This window comes from Lates calcarifer, linkage group LG11 (assembly GCF_001640805.2).
Source record: "Lates calcarifer isolate ASB-BC8 linkage group LG11, TLL_Latcal_v3, whole genome shotgun sequence".
Taxonomy (NCBI): Eukaryota; Metazoa; Chordata; class Actinopteri; family Centropomidae; genus Lates; species Lates calcarifer.
In genome coordinates, this window is record NC_066843.1 from 18930598 (window position 1) to 18949012 (window position 18415).

Consider the following 18415-nt stretch of genomic DNA (forward strand, 5'->3'; position numbering starts at 1 on the left):
AAGACAACCAAGCTGTCTAAAAATCTTCTACTTTATTCAATAAGATAATTGTTTTTGTAAAACATTCAATAAAAAATGATCTTTAATTTATTGCTCATTGTCATCTTTACACTAGGACTTGATCTGATGCATAATAATTTTTCCAAAGCACTCTCACAAGGAATATGTTGCTAGATATTTAGACAAGGTTTTATGCTGTCATTATAATAGTAATAACATACATACGTACGCACGTTCTGGTTATATAAAAACAAACCAAACAAGTAAAGTTACAGTAGCCAGACAGAAAAAAACAGACCAGGGACAGGCAGAATCAGGAATCCTCTCATGTACTTCTTAGTTTGATTTGGGCCATTGTGAGGCAGCATTTGTAGCTTTCCCAGTGGTGGTGTGAGAACTAAACCTTTAAATCAAAAAATCATGTTGGTCGAAGGAATAAACTTAAGCCCAGCACAGGAAAAGCTACAAACACGTCATGTAAACGTTTGTTCTTTGTAACATGGAGGCCATTTTAAAAGTCCTCTGTCATGCATTTATTACAAAATTACTAGCCTATATTTTAAAACAAAACTATAATGTCCTTAACTGACATACATCAACACCTTCACTGTTAAAATCAAAGAAAACATTATGTTCAAAATAAGGAGAGTGCATATATAGCTCTCACTGAACCATAGGACTTCTAAAATGGCTCCATTTGGAGTTTACATTGAATTATGCTTAAGGTTCTACTAGACATCCCAAATGAACTGGCTGTCAGACATGTTTTACAAGTTACTTTTTGTGCAAGCAAGAATAATAATCATAATCAACATAAATCATTTATTAGCACATAATCGACCATATGATTGTTCAAACTAAAAGAAATGAAATATTTGCAGTTACATATAATAGGAACAAAGTCCTCCAAGCACTGAGTAGCCTTTAGGGAACTGGGTCATCTTGAGGAAAATGTATATAATGAGACTCATTACAGTACTGAGATGATGTGAGGCTCTCCTGTCCCCAAGTCATTTACAGAATCCCACATCCTTGCCACTCCTCCCCTCATACACATTCTCACTAACCAGTGTGTGTGTGTGTGTGTGTGTGTGTGTGTTTTGTTGATCTACATGGCCTCAGGCTTGCCTGTGTGTGTCATGCAGCTGCATGTGTGTGTGTGTGTATGTGTGTGTGTGTGTGTGTGTGTATGCATCACAGTCCACATGGGAGCCTGATGTCCAAATTTATGCACCTTTTTTTTAAATCTATGCACACACAAACACACAGTGACACAGTCTCATGCACACACACAGGGCAGTTCTGAGGTCAGTGGTGATGTTCAAACCTCATGCCACATATTTACATTCTTATATTAAGGAAACTGTGTACAAGGCAGTAGTAGATGGTGATCTGGCAAGGTGTAGTTTTTTTTTTTTTTTTGGTCTTTTTTTTTTTCAAGTTGAGGAAGAGGGAGTGCAGACATAGGAAACAAAAACTACAGGTGAGAGAAAGGTCTCATCATAAATAAATAAATAAATAAACCAAGTCTTGATCAATAAGTTAATAAGTTAAAGGGGTCTGTCTGTACATGTGTGGAGAGAGACAATGTGTATGTATGGTTTGTGTTTATGTTGAGTGTGTTTGTGTGTCGCCTTAAGGTCTGTAGCTAAGGAGGAGAAGGAACAGAAAACTCAACCCCCTCCAGAGACCCAGAGCCTCATTCTGCTCTGACAACACAAACAGAGCTGCTATGACTCTCTCTGACCTAATGACACTGAAGCAAAACAACACTGGTTGCAGATCTCTCTCTTCAGAATGTAAATTTGATAATCATGCATTACAAGTTGTTTAAAATCAAAAGAGCAATGACCGTGTGAGTCAAGCAGGATAGCTTTGAAAGCTGAAAATTTTGCTGCTGTAGTAACCTACTCTTGATTTCATGCATGTTGTTTTTTTCTATGTAAAGGCTTCAGTCGTCCGGTCGAGATCACTGGCAGTAAAGTTAGTGTTTTGTGAATGTTTCAGACATTTTGTTAAGGTGTCAGTATGCTTCAAATGAAGTGACTTTATGATTTTTGAACAGCATCTGAAATCCCCCTCCCCCCACATCTTTCTGCCATGGGAATGGGGTGTGTTTTCATGACTTTCCAAAGCCTGTAAGTTCGCCCACTTCCCCAGATGAGAGACAAAGCAGTTTTAACTTCTCTCTCAAGATCATTTTCCAGTCTTATGTTGCTTCCATCATTTCTCATGTGTACAGTCAAGTTCAACGCAGTGAATGCCCTTGAGGAAATATTGTCTGAAAGTGGCGTCATTATCCCCATGTGAACCCATCGTTTCTTGCCCCTCTCCCTGACGGCAGGTTTTCACCCAGTGTGGCCATTTGGAACAGCTACAGATACTTTTGTTTCAAGCATACTGACATCTTTAGACAATGGACTTTTTTCCATATGACAAATCCTTGGAATTCACCATGTCTAACATTTGTCACTTAAATTTGTGGTTAACATACTACAAATGTAGTGTAAGTAGTAAATAATTAACATGTTTATAATTAATGAATGCACCATTGGAACCTATAAAGACTTAAAATTGGATGTAGGGATAACTCATCTGTTGCAATGGCTTACTGCATAGGCATATAATGTATTACAACTGTCCTTATGCTGAATGGGAAGTGCCTTGAATGCAGACAAAGACCATATACACAGGCATTTCATGCGCCTTGTATGGACAGCTATCAAATATCAAAAAAGCTCTGCGGAAATGCATCCCAAAGAGCATTCAAGATGGATTGAAATCTGATCACTCCAACCACCTCAGAAGGTAATCCATAAATATGATTCAGCTTCAGGCGTATTATCACCACCCTCTGAGCTGGACTAGAGCCAAGCCTGATTTTCAAGTAGTGCGGGAAAACCAAGACAGACTGCAATCAGATTTGTGATCTGGCTTCTGGAGACACATGCAGCATATGTTGCTAAGTGCAAACAAAATGGTATTAAATTGTATCTGGATTTAATCGAGATACAAGAAATTTGTGATTATATGTGTAAATGGGGATAGATGAAGAATAAGCATCATAGTTTACTTAAGGCAAGCAACTACATATGAAGACATTATTATTATGCACTAAGAGTCTTAATGGCTTCGACATGCAGGTCCTAGGTGTTGCATACGGCTGATTTCTAACTTGATTTCTAACTCAATAAAGTATTAAAACCACAGTCTGTAAACCAACATAAGAAACTACTTGGTGTATAAGTATACCATATATACTAAAAATGTCTCCATTTAATTAAAAATCATTATAGGTTTTTATGGCTAATTTAGTTCTAATGAGAACTAAATTTTATTGTCATTATTTTGTCAACCACAGGCTTGAACAATCTATTAACCTTCAATCTGAAAAGTCACAAAACTTTGCTCTAGTTTTATGATGGTGATGATTTTGTAAGAGTAAATGGTTTATATCTCACCTAAGAGCAGAATTCTCCCAGCAGATCTACAACCAGTGTGGCAGTGAGGATTTGACTTTACAGTTAATTACAGCTCATCAGTTTATCATGAATGGAAGAAATAAAAACCACTATGCTCAGACTGAAGAGCAAAAGAGGAGAGAAGTTTGTGACTGGCAGCTGCATAAATAAATCGTCATGTATCCATATAGTAGTAGGAGTATTTATCATTGTCACCATATCATAGTAATGATGTTTTGCCGTGGCAGGAATAAACTTGCAGTGAATGTGTGGCCCCAAAGTTTTGAGACAATGTGAGAGAGTGTGTGTCTCTGTATGTGTCTGTATGTGTGTGGGTGTTTCTGTGCCCTTGTTGGGGTGCGTGTTCGGGAGAGGTTGGGGGATATCAGCTGTTGTACATTCACGGTGAGAGGTTAGGAGGCGCTGTCCTGCCATGGCCTTCACAGGCAGGGGGAGGGGTCAGGTTTAGGGGGGTCATCTGTAGGTGTGTGTTGGTCAACGTGGTTGAAGTTGAAAGGTCATGGCAGGGTGGGATTGTTTCCTCTAGAGAAGGATGCATTTTCCCTTCTCCACCCATGGGTTGTTCTTCATCAGCTCCGGGTTCAAGAAGGGATCCTCTGGGACGCCATCCTCTATCCACTTTACCAAACTTTGAGGAAGAAACAGGGAGAGACATTTTTTGAATTCCAGGGGGAGTTTTTTACCACAAAGCATCCTCTATCCACTTTCCTCTTTTCCATACAAGGCAAGAAAGAGAGGGAGAATCTGAGCAACCAGCAGTTAGTAGTTATATCCACTTCTGCAGCTTTTTGTGTACTTTACTGCAGTTAAAATCACATCCATTAAAAGGAACAAATGTTAATGGTTCTCTATAAACTTTGATACTGTTAAATAACAATTCACAGTCTACATCAGTGATGATTAGATGAGTAATTTCTTCTTACTTTTTGAGCTTCATTGTGAATTTTTCCACTTGCATTAAAGGATTGTTCAATATTTTGGGAAATAAAAGTTTATTCACTGTCTTGGCAAGAGTTGGATGAGAAGTGTAAAACCACTCTCATGTCTGCAGAACAAATATGAAGCCACTGCACAGACAGTGAGCCTAGCTAGAAAACCATAATATATTGCTCTTACACTTTTTTCCACTTCTTCCACATTTTTTTCAAACAAGCAAGACATAACATGTTAAATAGTTAACTTTAGATAGAAACAGACACAGGCTAGCTGGTGATTCTTGATTACCTTTATGCTAAGCTAAGCTAACCTGCTGTCTTGCAATTGAGGAAAAGCAAATAAGTCTATTTCCCAAAATATGAAATAAAAAGTTAAAAATTCTTTAACATGGATAACTTTTGAAAAGAAACAATAACACCCTCTTCCTCTTGCAAATGTAAAGATGAATTTAGCTAATGTTAGCTAACTTTAGATAAGTATTGTTTTGTAACTGATACTGAAACAGTTTGTAGATTCTATGACACTTCATGCTACTCTTACACTAGGTTTTAGCATGTCACAGATTAACATTTAAATAAATGCTATGTGTTTACTAGCTTTACTTTTATGATAAAACCATTCACATTACATAACACATCATGGCAGTAGTATATGTAAGGAAAGATGATGGTGTCAGCAAGCTGACTCAGTAATGCCACATAACACAGCTATCTAACCTTTGCTAACATTACCTGCTATTAACCGCTATAAACTACTGCTCAGACTACAATAAGTAAAAATTCCTGATCATACTAAAATGAACAAAAGCATGTTTTATTGCTGAAGAATTTAATTTTAATCTGTAGGAGGGAGGGATATGTTATTTCTTCCCTCAAAAGTTACATTCTCTCAGCTCAACTTCAGTAACAGTCCTCCTGCTTGACAATGCACACTTTCCATCACTGCTTCTTCTATTTTTCAATAGTTTTTGTTATATTCTTTCAAGCAGGGTTTCAAAACACTGACCCTTAATACTCTGGTAGTCTACATGAAAAACAGCACTAGTCAAAAGACAGTCCGCTCTAGCGGCGCTGATGAAGCCTCAGATGAAGTGTTTCTTCAGAGTTTCCTTGATTGGCCCTTAATCTACTGGCACTGCAGTGAGAGCATTAGACAGACAAAGAGAGTGCTGTACAGAACTTAATGATGGCTGCAGCTTTGCTTAATGATTAGATGTGCCTGTGGCTATGACAGTAGCCTTCAAGGCAGCTTTGGTTAATGAAGTTGTATTGCTGTTTTATCATTGTGCTGGAATGACTAATGCTGTCATAACCAAAATCATTACATTTATTTAATCATTGTATTTATTACAGGGAACAACAATAGATACTTCTTGTCTTTTGCAAGTAGCATTAACTATATTGGTGTGTAACTTAATAAACCACTAAAAGCTCCATAACAAGCAAATAAGTGGACTTAGAGTTGAGATTGTTGCATCAGTTACTTATAATACCGTGCTTAACTTGTTTTTTATGTTTATGTTATTTTTATTTTTATGTCTGCTTAATGTATTTAGCAGAAACAAGGGTATTTTATTTTTGACAACAGAAGTACTTATTGTTCTGTGCAAAGTTGTCTTCTGGGGGCTTGAACTCTGCATAGATGTTTGTAGAGCTATTGCAGATGAACTACTCACTCAGTCACGGTTTTGGAGGACTTCTCTCGTTTGAAGGCCAGTTGGTACTTGAGGCTCTCCACCTCCTTTTTCATCTGGGGCAGGTCCATCTCATCCATGGCTGCAGCTTGATATAGGGCTTTTCTACCTGTACACAGCAGGAGGAGGATAGAGTTATATACAACTCTGCCCTGCAGCAAGAACACGATAAAGTACATCTGATTTATTACTGCTGCTTAGAAATCGCACCTACAGGAGGGGAGAATAGAGGCTGTTAAATTCATAGAGTACAACCAAGTGCTGCCCAAACTGGCAAACCACTTAACACCACAGGATATATTTGTTGGCTTTGTTTGTGTCCTTTGGGCTGCATGTGTCCACTACAGGAAAAGTTTAATAGTTTGATGAATATTCCACATTTAATTAAGTTTTCAACCAACCAACAGTGCAAACTTTGGTCCATTTGTTATATATTCCCACCTGTAGTATGAGAAGTGAGAGTTGGTGATATTCAATACCTGACTGGAGGGAAAGGAGAAAATGTTTTGCTTCTAAACCAAAAAAGAAGAGAAAGGACAACATGTACTTGTGCTACGTCCCATTTCTTCCTATCACACTCAACCCTCCCCTTCCCTGATCCTTGCGTGTGTTTCTGAAATGTAGTGGTGTCTCAACAAAAAACTTCACTCTGTGAGATAAGCATTTAACCCTCCCCTTCCCCTTCACATCCCACTGCATCAAGGACTGTACACAGCCAAAGAAAAAAAAATCTAAAAAAAACAACAACAACAAAAAAACAGTACAAGGCAGTATCATAAACCATGATAAACTTGTTGGTGAAGGTAGTTAGCTAAAGGTATTGGATAAATGGTGCAAAAGCTGTGAATAAATAGATTCTCAAAAAACCCTAAAAGTTGTGGATAAATAGTTGAATTAGCTAAAAGTGGTGGAGTAACACTACAGCTAAAAGTATTGGATAAGTGGTTAAATAGGTAAATGTAGTTACTGAATAAGCAGTTGAAACAGTAAGCTAAAAGCAATTAAAATATCATAGTATCTTATATATTCCATAGTGTATTATGAGTGTATGTTCAGTCAAGAAGGCACAAGAAGACAAGAGACAAGAAGAAGTGGGAGGAAAAAATGGCCTTCACACTTATGTCATTGGTTTTTGTTTCTATTCTACCAGTCTATTCTACTGTAAGTCACGACTGGCATCCTTTTTTAATCAGTTATTTCAGCAGCTCTCTTTTTGGAGGACCATTCCAAACCTTTGATGTAAGTAGAGAGGTTTGGTGAGTAGTGGGACTAATCTAATATGAGGCACAACTGGACACCTAGGCTGGCATGTGAAGCGCATCAAGATAAAGCAATGAAGCCCACTTAGACTTTGGAATTCATATTTGGACAGACAATCTTAAATTTCCTATCTTCAACACCCATTGTTTAGAGGCTCTGTGAGTACATAACATTACAGTTCAGACATGCTTCATGTAATGCTTAAAAAGAGGCTGTGTGTATACTCAGCACATAACAGGCCCTTGCCATTTAATGGCCTCAGTGAAATAAGGGATAAAATAGACACTTGAAAATCTCATGACTGACAGGAAGACTGTTTACAAGGAAGAAGCGAAGACTAGCTAGTATATTTACTCCTGAACAAACTGCATAAGATATTATTAGTATTGACTTGAGTAATATTAAGTTACTTGATACATTTTACTATGTATAGGAAATACCCTCCTCTTTTCGTCAGCACAGGTTTTGTATATGACACTGGCACCTCTCTGATCTTCTGAAGATTATTTTCCATATAAATCTTACACAAAGGTTCTAAAACTATATGCAACTGCAAAATCTGAGCCACCCACGCAGCATAATATGATCAGTTCTCCCTTTCTACAACCTGTAGGGATTAAAGCATTGGTAATATCCACTTTAACAGGTCATATCCATTTCGTTCGCACTGCAAGTTAGTAGGAGGAAACACAATTAGCTGAAGACAAAATCCATCCTATGGAGACACAATCTGACATTTTATCATGTCATATTATATTATCTGTAATTAAAGTTGAATATTAAGTACTGTAAAACAAAATGTACAGGAGATTCAACTGTATCATATAAATTACGTATACTGTTTAGTATGTGTATAGCTGAGAAAATAAATGACGTTTCTGTGGTAGCAGTATTGAAATGTTTTTGTTCTTTTACTTTCACTGTTATTTTGTGCTAAATGTAAGACTTCTATACTTTTTAAATGGTAATGTTATAGAATTAGGAATTGTGAAAACTAAAATCATGATGTGCAGTTATATAAGGTTATTACTGCAGCCTTCTAGTACACTACAACCTTGGGCAAGAGGAAGAAAGACACATGTAACCAGGTCAAAGTCATTGCTAGCTACAGCTAACTGCAGGGCTGCACTGCTATATAAATCCACTGTGGTATCCAGGTTAGCTGTAAAGTGAATTCAGCAACAGAGATGATTCTCAATATCCTTTCAGTATCTTAAAATGCTCATTGCTGATTTAAATTGATTTCTTTCTTTCTTTCTTTCTTTCCTTCTTCTTCACACTCTTTCTTTCCACAAGTGACAGGGATATTTATATCACCCAAAGTATTGTATGGAGCTGGAAACATGGTTTACTCAGCTTACCATCAAGACTGGACACAGGAAGAAGCAGCTAGCGTGATTTTGTCCTAAGTGAAAAAATACACCTATCACCAACTCTTATACTCACTAATTAACATGTTGTATCTTGACTGGGACTATTTCTTGGTGAACAACAGCTGGGTACAGTGACTGTGCTCAGCTTCCTTGTCATTACAATGAGGCTGCCAGATTAGGTACTTTCTTGCCCAAACATAGCTAGCAAAAGTCGCTAGAGCTGGTAGTACTGCACTGACGTATCAGGTAGACTCAGTGGTCATATACATCCAACACTTAACTACCTCTACTGCCATTTTTACATTTCTGTTAATGTTCAGATTTTACATACAAGATGAATAGTGTAAATTCATAAACTTTAGAGATATTGACAGGTGAATATTAAGTTATTTAGACAGGACCTGGCTAGCTGTTTCCCCTTTTCTTAATGCTAAGCTAAAGGCTAGACGTGTCCTGACTCTAGCTACTCAATGCACAGATATGAGTGTGGTGTCAATCTTCTCATCTTACTCTCAAAAAGAAATTGAATAAGTTTTTTTTTTCCCAAAATGTCAAACTATTCTACACAGTACATGTAGAACTTTTTTAGCCTATGCAGACACACATACACATTTAGTTTTGAAGGATTAGTGAAATGGCCATCCCCAGTGTATACTGGTATCTCATATATGTTAGGAACAGAAAATACTTTACAAGATCTCTATATACAAATGATTGATCATTTGAACTGGATTTGAGGGCAAAAAAGTGCCAGTGGCCAACTCTCAAGCAATGTTGTCTTCATTCTCTTCCACTGCGTCTTTTTCTTTGTGTTCCTCCCTCCTGCTCTCTTGCACTCCCCACCCACGCTGTGTGTCCACTATACTCTCTCAATAATACTCTTCCCCTCTTGTGTGTGTACTTGTGTTTGTGTACCCTTGTGTGTGTGCGTGGCTGTGTGAGTCATTTGAGGATTCGGGTGAGCCGAGTGCTTGTCTAGTCTGCACTCAGAATTGATCTCACTGAGGTGCTTCAACACAGAAACAACAATGGTATTTTTAAGGGACATTAAATAATACTTGATATTATGCAATTGTTCTTTATGACAGTTTAGTGAGTGAGGGGGTATTTTGAGGCTGAAAATAGCAGCTCTGAACTGAACAACTACTTCACTGCATGGTCAGGATGCTAATGAATATAAACCATTGCAATACAATGACAATAGGTTGTACTTTTATGTTTAAATGGCTCTTAAACTCTCTACTTCTATTTGTATTGTATCTATGCTTTTATTTTACATAATGTCCCTACAGTCTTTGTAATGTTCCACTCTTTCTTGCAAAGTGTTAAATGAGAATATCAACACCACTATCATGTTCGAACAGTAAATATGAAGCTATAAGGCTACAGCCAGCTGCCAGTTAGCTTAGATTAGCATAAAAATTAGCAATAGCTTGCCTTGCTGGGTCTGTCCATAATGCTAAGATAGCCAGATGCTAGTTGTAGCTTTGTATCATAACCTGAAGAGTAAAAAATGACATGTATGTGGTATATTGTTGTGATTATGTTTCATTTATTTTCAAATTGTGAATTAACATTGACTTTTAGAGGTGCTGGGGGATATCTTTGGGCAGAGCCAGGCTAGCTGTTTCCAGTCCTTATGCTAAGCTAAGCTAAGCTAAGCTAACCATCTGCTACAGACATCAGTCTTCTTACCTATCTCTCGTCAAGAAAGTGAATGAGCGTTTTTCCACTGTCATATCAATGTCAAGCTATTCCTTTGGTATCAAGTGCCTCCAGTGTGAGATGAGCACCATATCAGAAACATGACATAAATGATTAGAGGTATCATATAAACAAATACTGCTATTAATAATTACAGTTTATGCCTTTGGATGAAAAGAACAATATTATTTTATGTACCTGATCATCAAAATTTAAACAACTTCAAGTGATAACAGGCAGTTAATGATTTTTCCCTCCTCAGATTGTGTATAGAGCGTCGGATATAATCAACTATCTGGCTGAACATCTAAAAGCCTTTAAAGTTTAGCTGATTTCAACTACACAACTGTTTTTATTTGAATGTCAGTGTCCCATATGACTGCTATTACTGCTTTATAACAAGTGATTCAAAAAGAGAGACAAGAAAAGGCTGTGGTTCAAAAAATCCAAATCTGTCAAATCAAGACTGGCAGTGTGAAAGACAAAGAGAAAAATGTAAAATGAGTTTGTACGGTGTGTGTATGTGTGTCCTTTAGTGTGTCTGAGGAAAACACCAGGTGCAATATTCACAAGACAATGTGTGCGTGTGTGTGTGTGTGTGTGTGTGTGTGTGTGTGTGTCCTACCAATATTAGACAGACAGAGAGAAACAGGGCGACGGGCAGTTCCTGACTGAGATCAGGTTTCAGCAGCATCCTCCAGAGACGACAGGAGGATTGGATGGTTTCCTCTTTCTAACTCTATCACTCACCATCTCCTTCATCCCCATTTTCATTCTCTACCTCCTTTCTACTCTCACTTCTAGTTGTCTACTCTAGTCATCTGTTTCCCAGCATCTACCTCCCTTCCTCCCTGTCTCATTCTCTTGCTTCTTCTCTGCCGGTGTCTCTGTTTCTCTGCTGTCTTTTTCATTTTTTCTCTACTAATTCATTGTCTTATCTTGGGCCTTTTTTCCATTCTTCTTCTGTCTCTGTCTCTATCTCTCTGAAAGAGGGCTGTACCAAGTTTTGGGGTAGACTGGCCCTAGGTGGTGGGTGATGGGACACTGTTCGCAGCTAGAAATCACTGCATACTTGCCAGAAAATGCTCTAAAAACACACTGTGTGAATCAACTATATTGATTTAATACTATGTAACAGCAGCTGTAGTTTCAGTCTTTCAGCACAAGATAGCAGCCATTAACGGTATATTTAAGACCCCTTAAAAGGGTTCTTGTACATCGAACATTAAAAGGCAGCTGGAGACAATTATAAACCTCTTTATGAAGTTAACATTAGCTTAATTAGCGTATTGCAGCAGACAAATTCTGCTACATTTCAGACAACAGAATCGACTGCTCCCAGCTAGAAATGAGAAGTCTGCTTTTTTCTACTACTGTCAGAAATGGAGAACCCATTGTTTTGAAAATTACAATAAAATTCAAGGATGGAAATGAAATATGCTGTGAAATGCTTTGATCATATATTCAGTGTCAACATTTTGCAACTTCCAAGATGCATTGGTTAAAAATTTTCATCTTTCTTTTTACATTACAATTCCTTCAAAACATATTTGTTGTTGGAAATTATAAAAACTGAATTTGTATGGGATGGGGTTGCATGTTCTGAGTGTCCAGAAAAATGACCAAAACATCTGTGGTCAGAAGCCTGAAGAACCTTTTTACTTATGAGCCCAGTGAATGATTTTCTTGGGAATGGGTGATCTTTTACCATTTTATCCAGTTCTCATTATACTGTACAAGCATGTGGAAACAGAGTCTCCTATAAAACTAGTGTTAAGGTAATGTAAATCCAGATCCAAGTCAAAATGTAAAATTTTCATAAAAGCTTTCAAAAAGAAACAAAAAAATGACATTATTAACAAACAGATGATATTAATTGTGTAATTATACTACTGTAATTACAATATTGGACCTTAAGAAGTAGGTATATGTAGTTAATATACAAGTTAAATTTTTGAAAGTTATGTTTTTCAGCAATGGTGTCCTTCCTTTTTCTCCTCTCACTTATCTATCAACTATACCTTCTCCCCATTCTCTTTACTCCCCATCATTTACCTTCTCTATTTTATTGTCTCCCCCTTCTTCTCAAAATACTGTCGTTTGCTCTATACCCACCCATGTGCATACTGTACAGTATGCCTCCCTCTGTTTATCTTCTACATCTCTGCTACGAGCTAATTAACACCTGAGCAAACATTAGACAACACACAATGTAAACACTTCACTGATAAAAATAGTAAGTCATGAAAAGGCTCTACCATGTGTCTTCCTGTGCGAGGTTTAAATCAAAAAGATGAGTTGAGGCAGGCCGGTTTCCCCTTAGCTGCATCCTTACTTTCTTCCTTTCATTGCTCTGATATCTGTTTTATGTCTCCTGCCTCCTGCTGTCTTCCAAAGATGACTCCTCACTAAGTGCTCCCGGTCCATTTTGAAAAATTTCAAACAGTTAATCCATTACTCCACACATTAGCAACCTTTCTCCCTCCCTCTCTCTCTCTCTCTCTCTCTCTCTCTCTCTCTCTCTATCTGCCCAGCCAGAAGCTTGTCAGTTGTAGTTCTTCGTGATGAAACCATCCAAAATGACACATTATTCCTAAACTAGCAGTCATATATAAAGGTGCTAGTGAAGGATATTAAAACACCAATATATATCAATGACAAATTTATTGCGATCCCTTGATAAAATGACCATAAAACAATCTCATAAAGCCCTGTCTGCTTAGTATCATGGGGAAGACCTTGGCTTCCTCAGAGGTTCTCTCACTGTACTGAGGAGGATAAACATGACACAAGTATCTGGCATTCCACTATATGCCATTAAAAGAAACTAAAAGCTTTGCTTTTTGTGCACACAGGATGTGGTAAGGATGTGTGTTGGCTTTAGCCTGCTGGCTTTTGACTTCCATGTTAATGTGTTCTCTGGACATGTAGATTTACAGAGATACACAGCAGAAATGATCTTGATTGCATCAGTTAAGTTTATATTTAAAAATCAACCTGACTGGTTGTTATTGTTGAGTAATTCCCACAGTTTAAAGTGTTTTTTTGTTTGTTTGTTTTTTTTTGTTTTGTTTTGTTTTTTTGCTGATGATGTAGTTCTGCTGGTTTCATTGAACCGTGACCTTCTGCACGTACACGGCAGTTTGCAGTCAAGCGTGAAATAGAGAGTCAGCACCTTCAAATCTGAGGCCATGGGCACTTTCAGAAAACAGTTATTTGCCCCCTTCAGTTTGCAAACAAACTATTGTCCCAAGTGAGGGAGTCAAACAATTTTGTGATCTTGTTCACAAGACCTAGCTACCTGGACATCAAAACAACGTATAGAAACACACTGCTATCGTTTTTTGCTGTATACAGGCAACACATGTATGTTAAATGTACACTCAGCAGTAAACAGGCTGGTCAGAATCATGAAAGAACCTGCCTGTTTGGGTCCACTGGGTAAACTGGAGCATTGATCAACAGGAAGATCAGTTATGTGGGCATTGTATAGGACCATCACTCGCCTCTGCACAAAAACCTGGCAGATGGAGAATATCTTTGTTTAGCCCAATGCCACCGCAAAGTTGACCCAGATAAGTGGCATAAAATCGATTTATGCTTGGAGGATAAAGTCCTTGATTCACTGTACTCACAACAAATGGGGACAATGAATAACAGACACAGTTACAACACTGTAACTGTGAGTTTGAATGTCTGCCTACTTGAATTGAGCTCATCAGTGTTTTGAGCTAAATGCTAACATCAGCATGCTAACATGTTGATATTAAACAGGTGTAATGTTTACCATGTTCACCATCTCACTATCATTTCAATAAAATCACTAGAATGACACTAGAGGAAAAATCACCATGGTTACAAGGACTCATCGTCTGGGAACCTTGAATGTCCATTCTGAATTTAATGGCAATCCATCCATTAATTCTTGAGATATTTAGTCTGCACCAAAGTGGTGTACCAATCAACCAACAGAGAGACATAGCCATACCTAAAGCCAGCTGCTAGCATGGCTAAAAAGTTAAAGGATTGTTGTTTTTCTGGATCATAGTGTACTGTGTTATGTGCATTCCTCAACTGAGCTGCTGAATCACTGTAGAAATTAATCAGGCTGTGTCTGTGTTTGCACTGAAACAACAGTGCCCCGTGCTTTCCAGCAGATTCACCATAAAACCTGACCTAGAGCCAAAAACTGATTATTAAACACAGTTAGTGTAGAAGCAATGGAAGCTTCCAGTCTTCATGGCAGTGGTCTCATTTTTTCAGTAATATTAATAATTTACTGATGTAAACTTGGTACATCATTACCTATAAACCAGAGCAGTAAAAGGTACTGTAATGTGATGTGTGATCAAAACTAATCTAATTCAGTTCCAGCCTCAGTGTCAGTGTAATAGTTATTTGTAGAGAGTTCAGGACAGCAGTGTGTGGTGTTTGGGTGAGGTTTGGGTGTGTATGCAGTGGTTACTGCGGTGGAAATGGAGCTGTAAGTCTAAACTGGGACACTTTCCATGAAGAGAGGTCAGGTTTGCCTCAAGATTACGCTCAAGTATCATAAAAGTTGTCGAAGTTAATTACATTTTCTTTATTAACATAATGTTTTTGAGAGCTTCTAATCAAATATTTTCTTTCTCTCTACTTAAATGACATTTATGCTGAGTCCAGCAGCTTGGCATATTTTATTACAAGTAATTAACAACTCACAGGGGTTTGGGCCTGTTGTTCAGTCAAAGTGTGGCTCAGCATCCAAAAGGCTGTTGTGTATTTGTGTGGTGCTTTTTAAAGATATGTTTGGGTGGGTGCGTGGAGGGAAAAGTGGGGTGGTTGTTTTAGGGGAGGGTATGTAGGTCGCATGGTGATTTGGGTCAAAAGCATCCAGAGATTAACCTCTACCCCCTGTCTCCTCCGCTGTCTTGCCAGGCTCTAACAGTAATGTACCGTATGTGTGCTTGTGTGTGTGCTTGTCAGTGGAGCAGGTGGCAGTGTGAGGTGAGCTGCTACCAGTGTTTAATGTGTTGAACTGTTCTATCTGCCTCCTGAGATGATAGCTGAAGGTTATACTGGTAAACCAAAGGTGAAAGCGGCATGGACAGGTGAGAGTGAGTGAAAGAGGTAAAGATTAAAAAAAAAGAAGATAAGACAGAGAAGGATAAACAGGAGGTAGAGAGACAGATGAAAGGAAACAGAGTGAGGGACTCTTCTTGCCGCTATAGCTACTGCATTGTAAATAGTGACTAAAAATAGAAAGGAACAGGCAGAGCTCCTCTGACCAGCTGAGAGTGGAGACTAAGAAAGAAAGAAGAGGCGCCTTGCTGTTAAACTGAGGAGGAGATGTTGCTGAGGATAATAAATGCCAGACGCTGACAGACGATGTTTGAGCTTTTACAACCGGGCGATCTGTTTGGCACTTCAATGAGCTCTTAAGCCACCGGGACCAGTCCAGCTGATGCCACACCAGCACGGCCCTGGCTGCAAGGGGAAATGTCCAGTCGATCAGATCTGATCAATAGAGGCCTGAACTGGACTGGATGGAATAAATGTTTGCATGTGTCCGGACACACTAAGGTCAACTATTATGTACCTGCCTCCACTGCTCCCTCATTGTAAGGAGCTCAATCACAGTTCTGAGTGTGCTCGTCCCTCACCGTGTCTGTGGGTGTGTGTAGGTCCCACAGGTGCGAAAAGGTAACAGAGCTAAGGGCGGGGATGGTGAGGTGTAATCTGACTGGGGACCCACACCGGAGTCAGGGATTGATTACTGAATTTTCCTATGATGTACAGGCTCAGGGGTCCCTGGACTAGAGTCTGTGTGTGTGAAGTGACTGTTAGTGTTTCTTGTTGGAAAGTCACTCAGGTGAGCACAGAGAAACAATGGCTACAAGGAGACACACAGCAGTTACAAAGAGACACAAAACAGCCACAAAGAGACACAAAATGACAACAAAGAGAAAAAATCAACTACAAAGAAATGCAAAACAACCACAGAGAGAAGCTAAATGACTACAAAGAGATGTACAGCGCTAACAAAGAGATGTAGAACAAACACAAAGAGGTGCAAATGGATGGAGAACAACACCAATGACACACAACACAGCCACAAAGAGGCAATGAACTATTTTGTGGTCATATCACCTATTTAAATCTGTTAAATCAGTTTTGTCTCATTTGTGACACCACATAAACAATGTAGCCATCAATAATGTACTGTTTAATATTGCCAAGAAACAGGGCTTTACATTTGAGCCTTGACAGAGTTTTACTCATTTTACAGATGTACCTCCCTGTCTTTAAAAACGAGCCACAGTCTACAAGCAGAGTCTCCCCTTAAAACGGGGTCAGGCGAGGCCAGAGAAAGAGACGAGAGAAAAAAGAGGGGGAGGAAGTGCAGAGGAGAAATGTAAGTTTTATGTAATATTCGTGGGTTCCACATGGTCCGGTTTTGAGGTGTGTGTGCTGGGGAGCTGGAGGCGGGAAATCGTCCACCTAGATTGTTACACTATGGGAAGTACAATTAAATTAAAATAAACTACTGATCGTTTTTGCCTCTAATAACTGGCATCGAGCAACCCCGCACTGTATATTATGCAAACTCTTTTTTGCTGCAGAAAGGCCTGTAATATGCTAATAAAGACCCCACTGTGTTGGCACAACATGCACCTTGAATGACTGTAATTGTATAATGTGGCTAACGGAGACAGTCGCATCTCTTACCTCACTGATGTGCCGCTGGAGGCTGTTGCTCTTTCCAAGTCTGACCGGTGCAGTTAAACCGGAGGGAGGGCAGAGAAGACAGCTGGACACGGACAGAGGATTTTATTACCCAGCTGTACAACAGATAACAGCAGACTTAATGTCCATAGACTTTGTTTATCTCAGGGAGGCGGTGAGCACTCTCGGCATCCACTGGAAAAGATCAAGGATAAAATCCGCAGTCTCCGGAGTAAAACAGACGATGACGACCAGTCTGAGACTGTCTGGAGCGCTGGAGAGGACTCTTCTTAACCGGCGGTGAGCCCGGTAGTCCGGTTTGTTGTAGCTGCTGAAGCTGCCCGTGAATGAAGGGGTGGGAGGTGGGGGCAGAAATCACGAAGCGGACAACTTAACTAGCTTGGTCCGGTGAGCGCTCCGCTCTGCTATTCACTGGCCGCTTCTCTGTTGGGATCCTCCTATATGAGCGCCCGTGCGTGCGTGCATGTGTGTGTGTGTGTGTGTGTGTGTGTGCGCGCGCGTATGGAGAGAGAGAGACAGAGAGAGAGAGAGAGAGAGAGCTCTCTGAGGGTGCGTTTAGAGAGTTGACCAAGCGAGGCGGAGTGAGGGGGGTGTTTAAGCAGGTACCACAGCACCATAGTCAAGGAAGCAAAGACTTCAACCTGTCCTCACTTTCTCTCTCTCTCTCTCTCTCTCTCTCTGTGTGTGTGTGGATGTGTGGACCCTTTTTCGCCCCCATTGCCAGACTCTGGATTTCTGCCCTAATATGGCCACTTATAGCTCCATCTGCAAAAGGCAGATTTAGGTTCCAGCTGAGGGGAAAAAACATATTTGGGTCTGTTTTATTGCACATACGAGAAATACTGCATTGGGGCTGAGAGACCACAGGGGAAGAGCTGAAGCTTGTTGATTGATTGATTGAGTGATTGATTATACATGTCATGTGTACAGTTTATAACCAGTTTGTTTATATATATATGTCTATATAACGTCTGAATTACATTAAGTCTATAATGACCTTGTCAAGCATTTGTTAGAACACATTTTGAGAGGTTTTATCTTTGTTTATTTGTTTAATGCAAACTGCTCTATCACCCTCTACCATAAGACTTTTTGTTGTTTTTAGATGTGTTTTTTTATGTATTCATCTTGTCAATAAAAACATTTGTAATAAACATCCTCTATTTCAATGTAATGAAGAAAATCTACGAGTGTTGAGTACACTTTTAACACAACCATTTGGTAGAGAGTTTCTAGAACCG

At 39.1% G+C, this 18415-nt stretch overlaps 1 protein-coding gene across 1 annotated transcript; it reads right to left on the bottom strand.

Annotated features, from left to right (window-relative positions):
* Positions 1-13: 13 nt before the first annotated feature.
* Positions 14-17804, bottom strand: gng13b (guanine nucleotide binding protein (G protein), gamma 13b). The gene is made up of 3 exons (XM_018698694.2): positions 17157-17804; positions 6094-6220; positions 14-4110 (listed from the first exon to the last, which is right to left on the bottom strand). Exons 2-3 carry the CDS (start codon positions 6189-6191, stop codon positions 4005-4007), a joined length of 204 nt encoding a protein of 67 aa, XP_018554210.1. The 5' UTR covers positions 6192-6220; positions 17157-17804; the 3' UTR covers positions 14-4004.
* Positions 17805-18415: the final 611 nt, after the last annotated feature.

Coding starts and splice junctions, on each gene's coding strand:
- gng13b (XM_018698694.2), bottom strand. CDS start 6,191: ATGGATGAGATGGACCTGCCCCAGATGAAAAAGGAGGTGGAGAGCCTC. Junction 4,111..6,093: donor TCCTCCAAAACCGTGACTGA/GTGAGTAGTTCA, acceptor TCTTCCTCAAAG/TTTGGTAAAGTGGATAGAGG.